The sequence below is a fragment of the Schizophyllum commune genome (assembly GCF_000143185.2).
Source record: "Schizophyllum commune H4-8 unplaced genomic scaffold SCHCOscaffold_7, whole genome shotgun sequence".
Taxonomy (NCBI): domain Eukaryota; kingdom Fungi; phylum Basidiomycota; class Agaricomycetes; order Agaricales; family Schizophyllaceae; genus Schizophyllum; species Schizophyllum commune.
Genome location: NW_026089544.1, coordinates 749197 through 767528, shown reverse-complemented (window position 1 = coordinate 767528; position 18332 = coordinate 749197). Strand labels below are relative to the sequence as shown.

General features: G+C 56.6%; 8 protein-coding genes and 1 non-coding gene across 9 annotated transcripts; 7 read left to right on the top strand and 2 right to left on the bottom strand.

Moving 5' to 3' along the window:
• Positions 1–278: 278 nt before the first annotated feature.
• On the bottom strand, positions 279–2073 carry SCHCODRAFT_02678789 (uncharacterized protein). Its single transcript, XM_003031403.2, has 8 exons — positions 1935–2073; positions 1855–1883; positions 1754–1803; positions 1641–1699; positions 1296–1591; positions 854–1246; positions 721–804; positions 279–667 (listed from the first exon to the last, which is right to left on the bottom strand). The coding sequence occupies exons 1-8, from the start codon at positions 1960–1962 to the stop codon at positions 632–634; spliced, it is 975 nt and encodes a 324-aa protein (XP_003031449.1). The 5' UTR covers positions 1963–2073; the 3' UTR covers positions 279–631.
• Positions 2074–2827: 754 nt separating this feature from the next.
• Positions 2828–3420, top strand: SCHCODRAFT_02506671 (uncharacterized protein; the record flags this gene model as incomplete). Its single annotated transcript, XM_003030986.2, has 2 exons — positions 2828–3085; positions 3145–3420. 2 exons carry the CDS (start codon positions 2828–2830, stop codon positions 3418–3420), a joined length of 534 nt encoding a protein of 177 aa, XP_003031032.2.
• Positions 3421–4390: 970 nt separating this feature from the next.
• On the top strand, positions 4391–7455 carry SCHCODRAFT_02628395 (threonyl-tRNA synthetase). Its single transcript, XM_003030987.2, has 13 exons — positions 4391–4667; positions 4719–4800; positions 4854–4987; positions 5040–5369; positions 5424–5570; positions 5624–5869; positions 5922–5952; positions 6007–6217; positions 6276–6501; positions 6559–6842; positions 6901–6955; positions 7006–7135; positions 7196–7455. The coding sequence occupies exons 1-13, from the start codon at positions 4521–4523 to the stop codon at positions 7357–7359; spliced, it is 2187 nt and encodes a 728-aa protein (XP_003031033.1). The 5' UTR covers positions 4391–4520; the 3' UTR covers positions 7360–7455.
• Positions 7456–7567: 112 nt separating this feature from the next.
• SCHCODRAFT_t141 lies at positions 7568–7649 on the top strand. The gene has a single exon. It is a non-coding gene; the product is annotated as a tRNA-Ser (tRNA).
• Positions 7650–7858: 209 nt separating this feature from the next.
• Positions 7859–8474, top strand: SCHCODRAFT_02312822 (uncharacterized protein). The gene has a single exon (XM_050342342.1). The coding sequence runs from the start codon at positions 7983–7985 to the stop codon at positions 8358–8360; it is 378 nt and encodes a 125-aa protein (XP_050199555.1). The 5' UTR covers positions 7859–7982; the 3' UTR covers positions 8361–8474.
• Positions 8216–9975, top strand: SCHCODRAFT_02312801 (Clavaminate synthase-like protein). Its single transcript, XM_003030988.2, has 7 exons — positions 8216–8605; positions 8660–8788; positions 8843–9024; positions 9075–9144; positions 9197–9566; positions 9620–9776; positions 9851–9975. The coding sequence occupies exons 1-7, from the start codon at positions 8456–8458 to the stop codon at positions 9954–9956; spliced, it is 1164 nt and encodes a 387-aa protein (XP_003031034.1). The 5' UTR covers positions 8216–8455; the 3' UTR covers positions 9957–9975.
• A 426-nt stretch (positions 9976–10401) lies between these two features.
• On the bottom strand, positions 10402–10662 carry SCHCODRAFT_02504714 (uncharacterized protein; the record flags this gene model as incomplete). Its single annotated transcript, XM_003031404.2, has 2 exons — positions 10402–10535; positions 10584–10662. Coding segments are annotated over 2 exons (213 nt in total), but the record flags the coding sequence as incomplete, so codon positions are not given.
• Positions 10663–10725: 63 nt separating this feature from the next.
• SCHCODRAFT_02628384 (uncharacterized protein) lies at positions 10726–11655 on the top strand. Its single transcript, XM_003030989.2, has 5 exons — positions 10726–10806; positions 10861–10871; positions 10923–10974; positions 11025–11138; positions 11189–11655. The coding sequence occupies exons 1-5, from the start codon at positions 10767–10769 to the stop codon at positions 11272–11274; spliced, it is 303 nt and encodes a 100-aa protein (XP_003031035.2). The 5' UTR covers positions 10726–10766; the 3' UTR covers positions 11275–11655.
• A 122-nt stretch (positions 11656–11777) lies between these two features.
• On the top strand, positions 11778–18207 carry SCHCODRAFT_02544151 (ARM repeat-containing protein). Its single transcript, XM_050343626.1, has 17 exons — positions 11778–12092; positions 12143–12267; positions 12318–12438; positions 12502–13015; positions 13099–13215; positions 13266–13499; positions 13550–13775; positions 13830–14047; positions 14100–14339; positions 14413–14716; positions 14769–14912; positions 14964–15109; positions 15164–15324; positions 15381–15491; positions 15541–16745; positions 16798–17593; positions 17647–18207. Exons 1-17 carry the CDS (start codon positions 11995–11997, stop codon positions 17900–17902), a joined length of 5016 nt encoding a protein of 1671 aa, XP_050199554.1. The 5' UTR covers positions 11778–11994; the 3' UTR covers positions 17903–18207.
• The last annotated feature ends 125 nt before the right edge of the window (positions 18208–18332 follow it).

Here is an 18332-nt window from a genome sequence, read left to right as displayed (position 1 = left end):
AGCCCGTGTAGACAACTCAATGGGTGAAGCAGGTTCCTGGAGCTATGTTCTCTGCAAGGGCTGGCCAAAGTCGATCGCAAGGTTCACTCTGGGTACGCCTGTCAACAGTGTCAAGGGATATACTGCGCGAGGTAGGCAGCGGGCATCGCCACAGACCACCCAAACAACGCCGCCATACGCCCCGGGCTCTTGGGTATCTAGACACCCTGGCGTCTAGTATCAACTGAGCCCGCGACGCGCACTCTTCGAGAGGGATACAGCAGTCAGCATCATGGGTCGCGAGCATGGTCCTGAAGAAGAAATGTAGTAGAGCAAGGAAAAAAGATACTACGCATCGCTGATTCCGGCGTCGACCCTCCATACTTTCAGCGTGCCGAACGGCGAAGCGGTCACCGCTGACTACACCGCCGCGGAAGGGAGAGTCAATGCAGGCCAATGCTGTGATAGTATCTTGATGGGCTTTCAACAAGTTCTATTGATTGTTCGTGATGACCCAGAGTCGCTGCGGTGGTCGGTTCGTTGGGCTTGGACTAGGTGCAGGGGGGCCATGCCTCAACGATTGCGTTGGCAGAGCCCCGTCTCATTACAAGCAAGTGACCAACGCGAAAAGAGCGAGGTAAGCTTCGATGAACTAGGATACACCTAACGTTCCCATGAATTGACTCCGCTGCAGGAACGTTAGCTTCTCAAGGAAAAGTAGGCAGTCCGATGCATACGTACCAATTGCTGAATGACACCTCGTTCAGCTTCCGGCATGGCATCGATCTGCTGTTGAGACAAGGTGAGAACTTGCATGAGCATCGCCTGCAAGGTGGTCAGCGACAAATGTAGGAGCATGAGTGCGGCACTTTACCTTCTGCGTCTCGTTGATGTCTTGTGCCCCAGTGACGGGTGGCGGAGCCTGCTGAGGGGGCGGCGGGTAGAAACCAGACGCAGGTGGATATCCCGGAGCTGCCGGTGGTGGTGGTCGTCCATACATATTGCCTGGCGGGGGCGTCGGGACGGGCCGAGCCATTCCCTGGCCTATACCGGGCCCGAATCCCATCGTCGTGGGTGCACCATACGCTGGTATCGGTGGTGGAGCCGGGGCATTGAGCGGGCTTTTCGAGGTAGCAGCGAGCATGCGTTGCAAGACGACGGGGTCGACGATGTTGTTGAGCAGGAGCGCCTGGAAGAGGGCGTAGGCGAGCTGGGGGTGTGCTGTTAGGAGGGCTCGCGCGCCGTCTGTGTTATTTAGGACGAAGGACTGTGGGGTGTTAGATGGAGGCGCAGGGTCGGCGGCGAAAGTTGCGCACCTTCATCTGTGCAAGGATTTCCATCAATTGGCCGGGAGGGATAGACGCCAGAATATGGCTGATTGTATCGAGACATGTTGAGCCCGGGGGCACGGGAACACCAGGGGGAAGGGTCTTGAGGAAGGCGTTCGGATCCGGAGGCCCGCGCGGACGCTCCGGTCCGTCGATGAGCTCGCCGCGTACGGTGGTCTTCCCCTCGAGCTGGGGATCGGAGTCGGCGAGATCTATGCGCAGATTTCTGCCCTTGACTTCGATGTTATTGAGGTTTCGTACGGCCGAGAGGGCCGTGTCGTGGTCTGGGGGCGGGGTGAGTATTTGAGGGATTAACGACCGCGTAAGACGCACCGGTAAACTCGCAGAAGCCGTATCCTCTCGGCTTGCCGGTTTCACGGTCGAACACTAACCTGAGTGGCGCGTATGTGAGGGAGGGAAGGGGACGTATCACAACGCGTACTCACCTGAACCCGGCGACTTCGCCGACGTTCTTGAATACGTCGATGAGCTCATCCTATAGGCATACAGTTAAGTGACGTTCGAAAGTGTGGCGCGCCCGACTTGCCTCGCTCATGTTGTAGGGCACATTGCCGACTTGGGGACGATCAGGACGTACGCTCACGATACTTAGCTGGCTTCACACACCGAAGACGACCTTGCTAGTGGTACTCATGGTCGGACGTAGTAAAGGTCGAGAACAAGGTGCAATTTACGCTCAGCCTTAAGGTCTATGCAGCTTCCAAGAACCCTATCGCTCGACGGTGACGAGAAGAGAACAAAAGCTGGGATGCAGGTTCCGGGCCGAAGTCCGATAGTGTACCGCCACAAGGGCTGCCACACATGCTGACTCATCCGACGAGCTTGCTTCCATCCATCGCGAATTGTGCTCAATCGTTCTCGCCTTTTCCCCATCCTGGAGCTCTCGACACTATGTTTCAGGCGACATTACCTTCAAAGCCCGACATGGAATATTGCTCGGCCTTGACCATAACATCAGGACCTTATCTCGACCCGCAACAACTTCAAGCTCCATAACGTCCATTGCTCCCTTCCATGCTTACTCAGAGTAGTGTTCCCGAGGCACAGTCAGGAAGCCTCACAGCCTTTTGCCAAAGCCTACGTGTACTCCTGTGGTCCTGACTCACTAGCACTTTCGCGTACACTCCGGACCATAACAATCGATTCAGTTCGGCTGTTTCCGAGCAGTATATAAGAGCGACTTGCACGGCCGTGCTCTTCTCTACAGTCTCTCTTCCCATGACAAACTCATCCCACAGCAGTACACCCATGTCCCAGCAGCTTCACAAAACCCGCAGGCCAGCGTCGCTGCCTGTAATGACCCCTCATGCACTCACGCGCCACGCACAGAGCGTCGCCATTAATCATGCCCTGCGTGGCGCTAATGGAGGGGATGGGCCCCTGCAGATGAGGACTGGGTTTTCCAACGATCCTAGCGATGCTGGCCACTTTCGAGCCAGGTATGCACACCCTTTGTGCTCCCGACTAGTTTGCATACTCACGACTAGATACGATGCAGGATGGATTTCTACGACGACCCTCTGATACCGGTGACCGTCGCTGTACTCGAGGTACCAGGAGTACGCAGCGAAGACCTGCAGCTGCGTATCGACCGCGGCGTCCTTCATGTTATCGGTCGGCGGCGTCCCAGATATCGCCTGAATCAGCCGCCGCTGCCTGGCCAACCCGCCGTCGATGGACCGCCTGTAGCCTTCCACACGCAGGATCTGTACTATGGGATCTTCAGGCGCCAAATTCTCTTGCCGCAGGGATGTACGGTGAGTGGCGTCCTTCAACATGTTCGTGCGGCGTGTTAGCTTACGACATACCCTTGCAGCCTGAGGACGTTTGTTCGCAGCTCGCTGACGGGCATCTTACGCTTTGGTGGCCGCGCGTCATTAACAGGAGGCCGGCAGAGGCTCAGCCTCGTACTGCGGTCGCGACTACTGACTCATGCGTGGAAACGGAAGCGGAAGTCCCTCAGGCGTCCGAGCAAGGGGAAGAAAAGGAGGCTGCAGCTGACCCTGCGCCCAAGGCTTCTGAGCCTGAGCAAGCTGAAGCCGATGAAGCGACGCTTGTTGACTCGCAGGGTGTTATCCCTGCGACGGGTTAGGTGCACGCGGCCCGTGCAGTAAGGGTTTCCCGTGATAATCATATAGATCCCCGCTTTCGACTTGTTGTGCTCGCTTGCTATGGTTTCCTGTGCTCATGTAATCATATCTACTGTATCTTAGAGTCACCCCTGCTCATCCTCGCGCTAATAGCTGCACCCTCGCCCATGTAACACCATATGCCATGTAATCAATATGTCTCTGCTCGACGACGTTTGACAGCCAAAGTTGCTCAGTCAAGGTGAGTGGATTACTGTGAAGCGTGTCAAACTTCAATGTGCTACAAAGCGCTGAGCCACGAAATCGCCACACAAGGATCCTCGAGGGCTGGCGTCCGCTACCCAAGCGCCGGATTCAAGTCAGCGGATTTCCCGTTGGAGAGCAGATTGGCGCCGCTAATAGGATCATCCTCGGCCACTCTGGTCGCGCAGCCGGGCCATGAGTGTATCAACGCAGCTAATTGAGGCTCTCATAGCCTTTCTTGCTCTGCACAGCTGCTGTTGAATGGCCACAGGCATGAGGCGGCCTGTGGTAAGCCCGTGTCAGTGTACGAAGACCGTTGAGTTGTCTTATGTCCAGGCGATCAGCGGAGACTCAGAATACCATAGCTAGGATAGAGTGCGATTGCGCATACCATATGAACAGGATATCTGTCAAATTTTCGTGAGGCGGCGCAGGCAGTGAAGGTCAAATCAAGGTTCGTAGCGTTGAGAAGCCCGCTGGTACGCCACATATTTGTTGCTGCGTACCAGTGAGTCATGGTGGCCGTGCAGAGGCACTCAGATGCGATCTGAGGGCAGTGCAACATGTTCTCGCTTGCGTGGAAGCCACAAGGTCATCCAAATACGAGGTCACGACGAGTTGTGGGTCCCCTCTGATGCGCATCACGAGCCCGCAAGAGACTGGCGCGGGCCGGACGACCGTGAAGGACATCTAATCTTATCGGGGATACACTCTCCGGATCGAGTCAGGCTGAACGTGACTGAGGTCGATGCAGAATCTGCTTTTAAGACGAGTTCTGCTCACTCGGTCACGTATTCCGCTCGCCCCAAGCCTCCGCGTCGTCGGCCTCCGCAGAAAACTCGGAACGTCGTGCACAAGAATGGATCCCAAGCCAGTCGCCTCCACCTCCCAGCCGGCGACGACCGCGCTCGATGCGCCCCACGCCGAGCCTACGGTGGATAAGCCCAAGCAGCCCCAGCAGAAGAAGGCGAAGGCGCAGGCGAACGAGGCGCAGCATCCCCTCGAAGTGCGTGTGGTCCCCGTCCAGATCGATGTGCGCTAACGGGAGGGAGCGCAGCTGCAACCCCCGCCCGAGTTCTTCGACCACCGTATCAAGATGTACGATCAGCTCAAGGCGGAGTATGATGAGTTTGTGAAGGGTGCGTAGTGTCCTTCCCCCCTTCACCTCACGTACTGAACGCGTCTTTTGTAGCTCAACCGCGTGAGGAAATCACCATTACTCTCCCCGATGGCGCCGAGCGCAAAGGGACCAGCTGGGAGACCAGCCCCATGAGCATCGCTCTGGAAATCTCAAAGGGCCTCGCCGACAAGGTCGTCATTGCGAAGGTAGGTCAGAGAGTGTCCCTCGCTCCTTTCCGTTTTACCAATTTGTGCCCAGGTCGACGGCCAACTCTGGGACCTCGAACGGCCGCTGGAAAAGTCATGCAAGCTTGAGCTTCTCGACTTCGATCACCCTGAGGGCAAGCGCGTCTTCTGGCACTCGTCCGCACACGTCCTTGGTGAAGCCGCCGAGCGGCACTATGGCTGCCACCTCTGCCTCGGTCCTCCCACGGACGAGGGCTTCTTCTACGAGATGGCGATCGAGGACCGCCCAGTCCAGCCTAGTGACTACCCTGCCTTGGAGAAGGTCTCGGAGAAGGCCATCAAAGAGAAGCAAAAGTTCGAGCGCCTCGTCGTGTCGAAGGAGAACCTGCTCAAGATGTTTAACGTGGGTTGGTCGCTCTTTTTCGGCTTGGATTCGTCTGACTCTTACTCCCTACAGTACAACAAGTATAAGCAGTATCTCATTCAGACGAAGATTCCCGACGGCGAATCTACGACTGTGTACCGCTGTGGCCCTATGATCGACCTGTGTGTGGGCCCACATATCCCCCACACGGGCAGGATAAAGGCCATGATGGTCACCAAGGTTTGTTTTCCTCGTATCGTACGAGCTCTTCTGTTCTCTTACCCATCTTTCAGAGCTCCGCGTCATACTTCTTGGGTGATCAGGCGAACGATACCTTGCAGCGCATCTACGGTATCTCCTTCCCGGACAAGAAGCAGCTCGCTGAGCACAAGGCCTTCCTCGCCGAGGCTGCGAAGCGCGACCACCGTAAAATCGGCAGGGAACAAGAGCTGTTCTTCTTCCACGACCTCAGCCCGGGCAGCTGCTTCTTCTTGCCGCACGGTACTCGTATCTATAACACGCTCATCGAGCTCATGCGAGTGGGTCCGTTCTTGCTCGCGTGCGAGTCATCCGTGCTGACGCCCATGCTAGTCAGAGTACTTCAAGCGCGGTTACCAAGAAGGTGTGTTATTGTTGTGATTCAGTGAAAAGGTGGCGTGAGCTAATGGGCGCCTAGTCATCTCGCCCAACATGTACAACGCGAAGCTGTGGGAAACGTCCGGGCATTGGGAGAACTACAAGGACGACATGTTCACGCTCGACATCGAGAAGGACAACTGGGCGCTGAAGCCAATGAACTGCCCGGGTCACTGCCTGATCTTCGACTCGAGGGATCGCAGCTATCGTGAGCTGCCCATTCGCATGGCGGAGTTTGGTATCATCCATAGGTATATACCATTCACTCTCTCCGTGACTCACCATCCGCTAACTCTCGGCTACCCATAGAAACGAAGCCTCTGGCGCGCTCTCCGGCCTGACGCGCGTGCGCCGCTTCGTGCAGGACGACACGCACATCTTCTGCATGCCGTCGCAGGTGGAGGCGGAGATGGCGGGCTTGTTCGACTTCATGCAACACGTTTATGGTATCTTTGGCTTCGAGTTCCACCTCGAGCTCTCCACCCGGCCCGAGAAGTACCTCGGCGAGGTCGAGACGTGGAATGCCGCGGAGGACGTATGCCCACATCCCCTTACCCTCTACGCGTCGTACTGACACCGCCTCCCCCTCTAGCAACTCAAACAAGCCCTCGAAAAGTACTACCCTGGCAAATGGGAGCTCAACCCGGGCGACGGCGCGTTCTACGGGCCGAAGATCGACATTACGATCCGCGACGCGCTGAAGCGCGCGTACCAATGCGCTACCATCCAGCTTGACTTCCAGCTCCCGCAGCGGTTCAACTTGAAGTACAGGTCGAATAATGAGGAGGTGCAGAGGCCGATCATCATTCATCGGGCGATTTTGGGGAGTATCGAGCGCTTTGTGGCGATTGCGACGGAGCATTTTGCGGGGAAGTGGTGAGTGGGGGTTGTGGGCTTTTCTACTTGGGCAAGATGGCTAACAGCTGCCCAACAGGCCTTTCTGGTTGTCGCCGAGACAGGTGCTAGTTATTCCGGTTGCTGCTCCTTACGTGCGTTCGATCCAATTTCACAAGGCTGGCGGGGATTGACGGTTTTACAGAAAGAGTACGCATCCGAGGTCGCCGAGACGCTTTCGAAGGCCAACTTGTACGCCGAGGTCGACAACAGCGACAACACGCTGCAGAAGAAGATCCGCAACGGCGAGATTGCGCAGTACAACTTCATTCTTGGTGAGCTCAGCCTTTCACGTATTCGTTACTGCTTGCTCACAACTCCCTACTTTGCTCTAGTCGTCGGCGAGACCGAGCTCGAGTCCAAGTCCGTCAACGTCCGCAACCGCGACGACGTTGGCACGAAGGCCCGTAGCGCGACGATCCCGCTCGCGGACATCGTTGACAAGCTAGTCAAGCTGAAGGAGTCGAGGAGTCTGAAGAACCAGTTCATTGAGGCGTAAGCCACGGTTCATGGAGGCATAGGCCTGCTTGTCGAATTGAACGTCTATTGCTATTGCTAGATACGTACATACAATAACCTTATTCTCTGCTCAAAACTCTGAAGTGAGCGTGAGCAACTTTCAAGCGAGCGAGAGCTTCAAGTCGTGAATTTGAGTAGAAAACAAGGTCGATCCTAACATGACTATACAAAACTGCCTGCTGTGGTAAGTTCAGATGACCGAGTGGTTAAGGTGATGCCCTGCTAAGGCATTGTGCTTTGCACGCGGGTGTTCGAATCGCCCTCTGAACGAACTTTTTTCTTTCTTTCGGGAAACTACGTCAAAGGTTACTTTTTGCAAGACACAAGAGCGACACCACCGATATTACAGGGTAGACAGACGCACACACCTGGCACATTTCCCTCAAGTTCACGGCCCGGGTGGGGCGTCGGAGATACTGGTCACGCCCCACGTCACAGTTCAACATCCGCGGCTTCCCCGCAATGATATTGACAGTCACAAAGGCATGACCATTGTCAAAGGATGATGAGGGATGGTGTTCATTGCCAGAGGATGATGTGCTCGCACGACTATCTGATACGCAGCCTGGCGCTCTCGGTATCGCTCCTCCGATAAGGGGAACAATGGTGCACCCTACGGCCGAGCCCGCGGTCTCTCCAGAAAGCCCTTTCCGAAGACGTCCGCTAAGCCAGGGAGCACGGATGTTGCCAAGTACCTATGGCCCGCTGTACACCCGCTCTATACTGCCCTGCGCGTACCCACACTCCTGTATACCGCAAACCCAAGCTCACATGCCCTCCGCCTTCATCCTGTGCGCCGATACATACCTGACGTCTTACCTCCCCTCCACGGGACTGCATCCTCCCCGTTCCACGCTCCCCACCTTCCTCTTCCTTCCCCGGGTCCATCAAGTGACTCGGCCCATTACCCTACCCCTAGCCAGCGAAGCCCGCCATCCAAGCCCAGATGGCGTGATTGCTGCAAAAGCGCGGACCAGATGACGAGCAACGGAGCTCTCTTATATATGCCACTCGCCACCGATACCCGCACTCACCAGCCCTCCTAACCTTATCTTATCCTCTGCTCAGCGTACGCCATGGTCGCCGTCACCACTACGCAGACCGCCACCGAGACGCAGCCGCTCGAGGAGAAGCTCGCGGCGCTCGATATAGGGCAGACAGTGGGCAAGCCGGAGCTGCCCAAGTGGCAGAAGCCGCCTGTGACGAAGGATGAGAACATTGAGTGGGTGCGTGGATCGTCTGCTAGGGTGGGAGGTTAGTGGGCTGATCCGTGTGCGCAGGCCGACATTCTCACTGTCGACCTTTCCCTATACGACACCAAGCGTGACGAGCTCATCGAGACCGTCCGCACGGCACTCCAGCGGGACGGCTTCTTCTACGTCGTTGGCCATGGCATCCCGCAGGAGACGGTCCGTTTTCCCTCGCCTCCTCCGATGTTTACTGAGATCTGACACGCCGCCTAGCTCGACCGCCAATTCGACATCGGCCAGCACACCTTCGACGGCGTCTCCCGCGCCGAAAAGGAGAAGCACCGCGCTCTGATCAAGGAAAACGGCAGTTTCATGGGCTACAAGCTCCCCAACTACTGGGAAATCAAGGACGGCGTCCGCGACCGCATCGAGCACTACAACTTCTATCAGAATAGGTGAGCCACCATGGAAGGCTATGCGCCAAAGACTCACCTTCCTACTGAAGCTTAGACCCCGTCACCCGGCACCCGGCGCCTATCCGGCCGTACGTCGAGGAGACGAAGGCGTTCCTGGAAGTACGTCCCACCTCACTTGATTGAGTAGATTGTCAACTGACGATATTTCCAGGAAGCCCGCCAAAAGGTCCTCCGCCGCATCTGCAACCTCATCGACGGCGTCCTCGAGCTCCCCGAGGGCTACCTCTGGAGGCTGCACGAGACCGACGACGGCCGGCGCGGCGACGACCTCCTGCGCTACATGATCTACGACCCGCTCACCTCGGAGGAGAAGCGGAAGACGAACGGCGTGATGCTCAACGGGCACACCGACTTCAACTCGCTCTCGACCCTTGTCTCGCAGCCGGTTACCGCGCTTCAGGTGCTCATGCCGGATGACAAGTGGCGGTACGTGAAGCACCGGGACGGGGCGCTGGTCATCAATATTGGCGACCAGTTGGCGTTTATGAGTGGGGGGATCCTGAAGGGGACGATGCATCGGGGTGAGTGAAGGGTTAAGGTGTCAGAGAATCAGGAAACTGACCTGGTTGCGCAGTTGTCACCCCGCCTTCGGACCAGCAGAACTTCCGTCGCCTTGGTGTCTTCCACTTTGCGCACTTCGTGAGCGGCATCCCGATCGACCTCCTGCCGTCGAAGAAGGTGAAGGAGGAGGGCCATGTCATCTTCGAGGACCGTATTCCTACAACAGACGAGTGAGTGGCCTAATCCCTTTGACGTCGGCTGCGCCCTGTCAAGTCGGCGAGCAACAGCTAACCTTTCCTCACAGATGGGAAACCACTCGCGTTCGCAACTACGGCACGGCGGACTTCATCCGGGGAGAAGAGTACGACATTGAAATTATCAACGGCGTGAAGTTGAGGCACTACCACTGAGGGAACCGCCATTGAGGATGTGGCGCAAAAGTTGTACTTTATTTTGTGTTTCGACCCTTGTAAGACCGTAAGGATACCTTGGATAACTGCGCCGAGCATCGAGCAAATTGCAATCTTCTCGTGTCTGAATCAACCGAAAGCTGTGTCGCAATGAAATGGGGATCTGCATCGAAAGTAGGTGATCGCAGAACGCGGATTCGCATCCGAATACAAGGCTCGTAGGCGTTTGTACGCATCGTCGAGGGTCACAAGGATGACAGAAGGTCGGAGGAATTGTCAAATGGTTCCAGAGTCAGAGCAACAGTGCGAGACAACACAGTCGATGTACAGGGCGAGGGAAGTGATCTATACGCGAGGATACCCGTCTGTAACCTATGAATGAGTGAGTAAACAGACAAAGCCAGATAAGAGGAGAGGACGCACATATGAGATACACGCAAGGTAGTTATGCCTTCGCCTTCCCGTCTTTCGCCATGTACTTCCCGTTCACGGCGACGAAGTGGTAGCCCAGGACCGCGAGCATGGCGAAGGTACCCAGGTAGTTTGCCAGTGAGTACAAGGTTTCGTGTTCCATGGTGGCTGAGGCTACAGTCAGTCAAGAAGCTATAGATTGCAGTCTGCACGCACAAGGAGTGTGGGGGAAGTGATCAAGGTGGAGGAGAGCTGCGCGCCATCGCGTCGTGTCCCCGGCAAGTCGGGCCGTAATTGCGGCGTGACCTGTTTGGCATCGGCGTTTCCCGGAAGGGATCGCGGCCAACCAGCGCCTGCGTCTTCCGCACCAGACACTCCTTACTCGCCGTCGAAAACAACATGCGGCCCTCTGCAGTTCGAATGGGCGAGATGCCCGGCCGTGAGTGGTGCTCTTTGTGTGAAAGACACTTATTCTGACAATATGTTTCTTCAGCTCTGGCCTACGTGAGTTCAGCGAATCATGTTGCGCGTGTATGCAACTGACACCGTCTGCAGTCCCCGTGGTGGGGTACCCCGATCAAGAAGCAGAAGGGCATCGGGGCGTACAGTGCGTAGTTGCGCTCTCTGTGTATGCAGCGAGCTGACCCAGTCATGCAGCCATCTCGCCGTACCAGTCGAAGGCGGCACCCAACATGATCCGCACCTACATCTTCAACGCGTACCGCCGTCTTTCCGGAGAGGCCTTCTTCTTCGTCATTCCCTTCGCTATTGGTGCGTAGAGACACCTTGTTTGTTGTCCTTTGCTGATCGACTGGACGCAGGCTACGGCACCTACGCCTGGGCGAAGAAGTACGACGCCTGGCAGAACAGCAAGGCCGGCCACATCGCGCTCGGCGGCTCGCACTAGACGTGTAGCTTGTTATGACAGCGGTATAGAGCAATGCATGTGCCTCAACCTTTCGGACGTCCCTCCTACGCGTGCCATACGCAAGTCACTCCCTGGCGCGGACATAAAAACGGCTGTGAGCAAGCCCTTGGCCTGGGGCCCTTCTCCCATACTTTTGCTTTCTACGCTGCGATGCTGCTGCTTCGGGATAAGTCGTCTAGTTTCTGATCACGCCTTGGGTCGTTGGAGCTTGAAAGCGGTTAGGGCCATTTCGCAGTCGTGTGGCCGTTTTGCGCAAGTTTTGTTCCCATCTTCTCTGACCTGAGCAAAACTCCGCTTTATTGGGTAGACCTCCTACTAGTGTACGTCCTACACCAGTAAGAATATGAAGAATACGCCGTTGCTTCTGTGTTCTCTCAACTCTTCGACTCTGTCAATTGAGGCATGATATGGAGATAAGATAAGATTAGCGCGTGGGTGGTCAGCAGGGAGGCAACTCATCAAGTTCGCCTTGGACTTGTCCATCTCGACGGTGTCTGACTCTGCTGGTGTAGATGGCGCGCAGTGTCTGGCGCGTAATACTCTAAACACAATACCTGGCCTGCACATCTCGACCTGCGGGACAATCGCCTCCACTGCTCATACAACCGCATTCGTCGCGCAGCGTCCATTGCCTCGCTCGCGCCTCACGCACTTCATAACTTGGCTCGTACTTTGATCAGAACACACATCTAACGATCTATGGGCAATGCACAATCTGGATCGACTCTGACGCGTACGACGGGGGCGCTGGACTCGTTCGTTGGGGAGTTGGGAGGGGATGTGGTTTATGACAAGAGGTGCGTCGGCAGTGTGTGCGCCAGGAATTGAGCTGAAGACAGAGGCTTAGCTTGGGAGCGGCACGATTCCTGAAGACTGTGAAGTGCCGGCACCCTAACGGCTTCCTGGTGGTCAAGATATTCATCAAGCCAGATCCGGGGTTGAGTCTGAGGACGTATGCTAGGAGATTGAAAGGCGCGTTTGCTCGAGCGTTCTTAGCGCATGAAAGCTGACGGATCCTACAGTCGAGCGAGAGGCGCTGTCAGAGCTGCCGAACATCTATAGCTACCAGAGCTTCGTTGAGACGGAGCGAGCGGGGTACACCATCCGCCAGTATGTGGCTAGCAATCTATACGACCGCATCAGGTGCGTCGCAATACCCTCCTTAACCTCCCCATCACTGACTAACACTTCCCTATCTCCCCCCAGTACCCGCCCCTTCCTCTCCCCGATCGAGAAGAAGTGGATCGCGTACCAAGTACTGTCCGCCCTCAGTGACGCGCGCGCCCGAAAGGTCTCGCACGGCGACATCAAATCCGAGAACATCCTCGTCACCTCCTGGAACTGGGTCTACCTCACCGACTTCGCATCCTACAAACCAACCTACCTCCCGCTCGACGACCCCGCGGACTTCTCGTTCTTCTTCGATACGGCGGGGAGACGAACATGCTACCTCGCGCCGGAGCGGTTCTACACAGCGGATAGTCAACCGGCGATTAGTGCGAAGAAGTCGAGGTTGGCGGAGGCGGAGGAGGGCGAGGGCGAGGGGAGGAGGGATGGGAAGGTGACGGAGGCGATGGATGTGTTTGGCGCGGGATGTGTGCTGGCGGAGTTGTTTTTGGAGGGGGAGCCGCTGTTCACGCTCAGTCAGCTGTTCAAGTATAGGGATGGGGAGTATGCGGTGGATGGGCCGCTGGCGAGGATTGAGGATGAGGGTGCGAGGGTGAGTGCTCTTGTGTTGACGGCGCGCTGTCTGAGTGCCTATCTGCGCGTTCACTGGGCTGAGCTGACATATGCGCCTAGTAGACGTTGATCAAGCAGATGATCTCGCTGGATCCGGCGCTGCGACCGACATTCGACGATGCGCTTGCTCAGGCTAGAGGGACGGTCTTTCCGGAGACTTTCTACACCTTCCTGCATCAGGTACGTCTCCAGTTCCTCTCTGTAGACATACACCAACCATACCCTCCCAGTATGTCCTATCCGTCAACGAGTTGCCAGCAACGTCGCCCTTCGGCGCGTCGACACCTGCTGTGCCGTCTACGCCTGTTCCGCCGGGTATGGCGCCTTCTACCTCCAGTGCGACGGTTAGGCCTTCGCCGGGCGGTGCTTCGCGCGAACCCGAGACAGGGACGACTATGGACGTCCTGCCGAGCGATTCTGACCGGAGGATAGAGCGCCTGTGGACGGATTGGGAGACTATTGAGGTATGTTGTAATGCTCTACTGAGCACAACTAGGTGTTGACTATCGATTAGGCCGGGCTCTCGCTTGCACCCAGCACGGTAGAGGAGGAGGGCGCGGATGTGAAGGTGGGCAAGAGCGGATCGTCGTGTCCGATGACACTTGAGCGAGGTTCTCAACAGGTCCAGTATGGATACTCGGCACCTGCCATCAAATCCCTACAAGACGTCCTTCCCGTGCAGCTACATCTGCCAGGCTACGAAACCAGATTGACACAGGGGCCTGCTGCGGCTTTGGAAGGTATGCATTTTCCGCAGAATCGCCTTCCGCCTTGCAAAGTTGACGCGTTTGCAGACGGCCCAGCACTGATCATCCTCGCGCTCGTGTCTTCGAATGTCCGGAACTGCAGTTTGCCGTCTTCGAAGACGCGAGCGCTGGATCTCCTGTTGGCCCTCTGCCCGCATCTGACGGACGAGGCGAAGCTGGACCGTATGGTGCCGTACATTGTCGACTTGTTACACGATGATGCGGCAACGGTGCGGTCTAGCGCGTTGAGGACATTGATACAGGTAGTACGTCGCACCTCTCAATGTACCGATTCTCGTCCAGCTTATCTCTACACAGCTCATGCTCGTCACCGCCCTTACGCCCTCCAACGCGGCCATCTTCCCCGAGTACATCATCCCGAACATATGGCACCTCGTACAAGATGCGGACGTGTCTGTGCGATGCATGTACGCACAGTGTATAGTCCAGTTTGCGAACACGGCGGTGAGGTATTTGGAGATGGGGCAGGCGTTGCGTGCGCATGGGACGTTCCAGCTGTCGACAGAGCCGCAGGAGTATGAGGCGGCGGATAATGAGGTGAGCTTTGAGTCCTGTTTGCGCGATGACATTCCGTCTTGTAAAGCGACAAAGCCTGACGATGACCACCCAGCTCTCCTACGATGCTTCCATGCAAGACCTGCAAAACGCCATCCAGCAACATCTCTCTGCGCTCCTCACGGATCCCTCGAGCGTGGTCAAGCGCGCGGTATTACACGATATCTCGTCCTTATGCATCTTCCTCGGTCGCCAGCGCACGAATGACGTGCTGCTCAGTCATATCATCACGTATCTCAATGATAGGGACTGGATGCTTCGGCATGCGTTCTTTGAGAGTATCGTGGATGTGGCGGCGTGCGCGGGGGGAAGGAGCTTGGAGGAGTATATTTTGCCGTTGATGATTCAGGCGTTGTCGGGTGAGTTTGCTAGTACGAAAAAGTTTTGATGATGTGACTAATCGAGATGTAGATGTTGAGGAGAGCGTGGTGGCGAAGGTGCTGGGTGCGCTTACGAGTCTTTGTGATATCGGCCTCTTTCAGAAGATGCGGCTTTGGGAGTTGATGAGCGCGACCCTTGGGTTCTTGTACCATCCGAATGTGTGGATTCGGCAAGGTGAGGGTGGCTGCTTGTTCCCAGCGTGGCGAAGGGCTGACTAGTGTGTAGCTGCTGCTGCCTTCATCTCGTCCGCCGCCCGGCCACTACCGGACGCGGACGTGTGGTGCATTCTCTACCCTTCGCTACGACACTTCCTGAAGTCGGATGTGGCGACTATCGACGAGAAGAGTCTCCTCATGGCGATGAAGCCTCCGGTGAGTGCCGCCGTCTCATCGTGTACTAACGATAACGCTGATGTAATCATGCAGCTGTCTCGACAAATATTCGATGCGGCAGTGCAATGGGCGATGAAGTCCGACAAGTCGAACTTCTGGCGAGGTCAGCGCCGCGCAAGAACGGAGTCGCCACGGGAGAGCGTTGTCGCTATTAGGAAGTCGGGCAATACGATTGCGAGGAATAGGAATGAGGAGTGCGTATATCCGAGCGAACCCGAAGGTTGCAAAGAGGCTGACCTTAGTTTGCCAGGGACGACGCGCAACTGGCAAAGCTGAAGCAGATGGGCATGTCTTCAACGGAGGAGTCGAAGCTGCTCGCGATGCGTGACTACATCCTCAAGCTGGCGAATGCTACGGCAAGGTCAGGATATCATCTGTCGCCTTCGGACTGTGTATTCATTAGGTTGCAGCTTTGGCTCTCGATTGGGCACCGAGGTCGAGACGGAGAGGAACCTGAAGACCATCGAGCCGATCGAGCTACCAAAGTTGAACGTAGTGCCGCAAACTATCTTCCTTGACAGTCGTACCACTACGCCGACGACAGCCCGACCACGACTGTACTCATCCCCGCGCAAGGCTGGCCTGGAGATGACCCCACGATCAATGCCCATGAGTCCTCTGGGCAGGATAGTCAGTCTCGAATCTCCGGCGCCGTTCGAGGATCTTCGTCGGCGACTCGCAACTATCAATGGCTCTGCAGCGTCGTTGGGCACACCACCGCCTTCCTCACCGCGACAACCGAACCCTATGCAAAGTCTAGCGCCCTTCCCTCCTTCACCCGCCTCTCCATCGCCTGCTCCTCGACGGCCGGATAGTCCGACGGAGTCTATTGTCTCGACAACGAACTCGTCTGCTTTCCGTCCTCCAAGCAGACTACAGGTCGGGAGCATGGACACGCATAAAGCTGCCCCGCTCATCGGTTCGTCGAGAGCGAATGCGACTGGGGTGCTCGAGGCCCATGCTACAATGCGGGAGATCTCGCCTTCACGTTCTGGTCGGTCCTCGCCTACATCCATGCATGGTGGTCCATCGGCGCAACGACAAAATGCGCCCGGCTTGCAGCACCTGCGAACCCTGGGCACTGAACCCAGCGTGAACAACCTGCTCGAACATATCGTACACGAGAACAACCGCGAGCTACAGAACGACTTCGGGCCGAAAGTGCACGAAGGGCCTGTCCGGAGACGAAATCCTGTCCGTCATGGCTTCGGCAACCGCGACGGGTCACGACGGACAGAGGCGACGCTCGTCGCGCACCTATCGCCTCATAGCGCAGCCATCACTGGTATTGCTGTGTCGCCTGACCACATGTTCTTCGTGTCGGCGTCGGACGACATGACGGTCAAGGTCTGGGACTCGGCGCGTCTTGAACGCAATGTCACGAGCAAGCCGCGGCACACGTATACGCAGCATCATGCGCGGGTGAAGAGTGTGTGTACGCTCGAGGGCGTGCATTGCTTTGCGAGTGCGGCGGATGACGGGAGTCTGCATGTCGTGCGCGTGCATGTGTCACAGAACGGGGCGGTACCGAAGTATGGCAAGCTGCAGACCATACGCGAGTATCGTGTAGACAATGTTGGCGAGTACATCACTTGCATGTCCCATTTCAACACAGGTGCGCGGGATCTCTGCATTGCTCTCACTCCTTGGCTGACTGCGCGAAACAGACAACGCGTCCAACCTTGTTTACTGCACGACTCATTCAACGATCACCATCCTGGACCTTCGCCTCATGCGCGTGTTGCAGACCATGGAGAATCCACGACAGTACGGGCCCATCACCTGCATGGCTATGGACCGCAAGAGAACGTGGATACTTGTCGGAACGTCCACCGGAGTGCTTTCCCTATGGGATCGCCGCTTCGGTTTGCTCCTGAAGAGCTGGCATACAGCTGCCGCTTCCAACGGGAAATGCGCCCGAATACACCAATGCGTCGTCCATTCGACCAAGGGGAAGGGCAAATGGATTATGGTCGCCGTCGAGACAGCGAAGCAAGATCCCGAGCAAGGCCACCCCGCGGTCATCGTAGAGGTGTGGGATATAGAGAAGATGCAGCTTATGGAGACGTTCGTGACGCGCACATCTCTAGCCTCGGAGCCGTTCTCGCAGAAGTTCGACGCTTCTGGCACGGAGGCCGACACCAGCCCAGCGTCGGCGATAGCAGCGCTGGTACGCTCCCGTCAAGCCGGTGCGGACAGATCCCGATTGCCATCGGACAGCATCTTCAAGGAAGAGCCAGCGGCTCCGGCGCCTGACATTCGCTGTCTCGTTGTCGGCACAGAATTCGGTGGACATACAGCGCACGTATCGGACTATGGCACTCGAGCGAAGGAGCATCGACTGAGAGGCTTCATGCTCAGCGGCTCAGAGGACAGGAAGATGCGCGTATGGGATCTTGAGAAGCCGGATAGGACAACCATACTCACTGGCGCCGATGCGGAGCAGGAGAGTCCGAAGTACAGGTGCGTATCCCAATTTCTCTCGTTTTGGATTCAAGCTAATATACTCCATTTAGCATTGTTTCGGACGATGGCTCTGCGACCGCGATCGTTGAGACGTGGCCCCCTGCGCCTAGTCCAAGCTCAACGAATCGACCAACGCAGCGACTTTCTCTCATCACGAACAACCAGCAGAACTTGCTGAAGGCCCATCAAGATATCATCACGGCATTGGCCTGCATCGACTCACCCTTTCGCGGCGGTGTTGTCAGCGGTGACCGTTCCGGTACGCTCAAAGTGTGGAGGGTCGACGTCGGCGTCAGCGATGCATAGCCATCTATTTTCTTTGCTCCTCTAAATTTTTATTCTTCATATCCATGCTCGCAATCCATCATGCTGACTGCTATGTGCCTCTTGAGGAGTTGTGCATCACGGGCTTGATTTGTGACTGGAGGCCAGGGTGTCTAGAGCCTGAGGCGTCTGGCGGCGTGGTTTGGGTGGCCTGTGGCAATGCCCGCTGCTCACCTCGCGCATTCAATCCTTTGATAGGTATACCCAGAGACTACCTTACGATTGACTTCGGTCAAGCCCTGCAGAGAACTTGGCTTCATGAACCTGATTCGCCCATTCAGTCATTCACCCGGGCCCAACGGGAGCTCGCCAGCCATAGCGGCCGTCGTCGCTGTAGGCCCCGTTGTTTGCGCGGGACGAGCAAAATTAACCACTGGGCCTTAAACTACCCTAACTAAGGACTGCGAGCGTC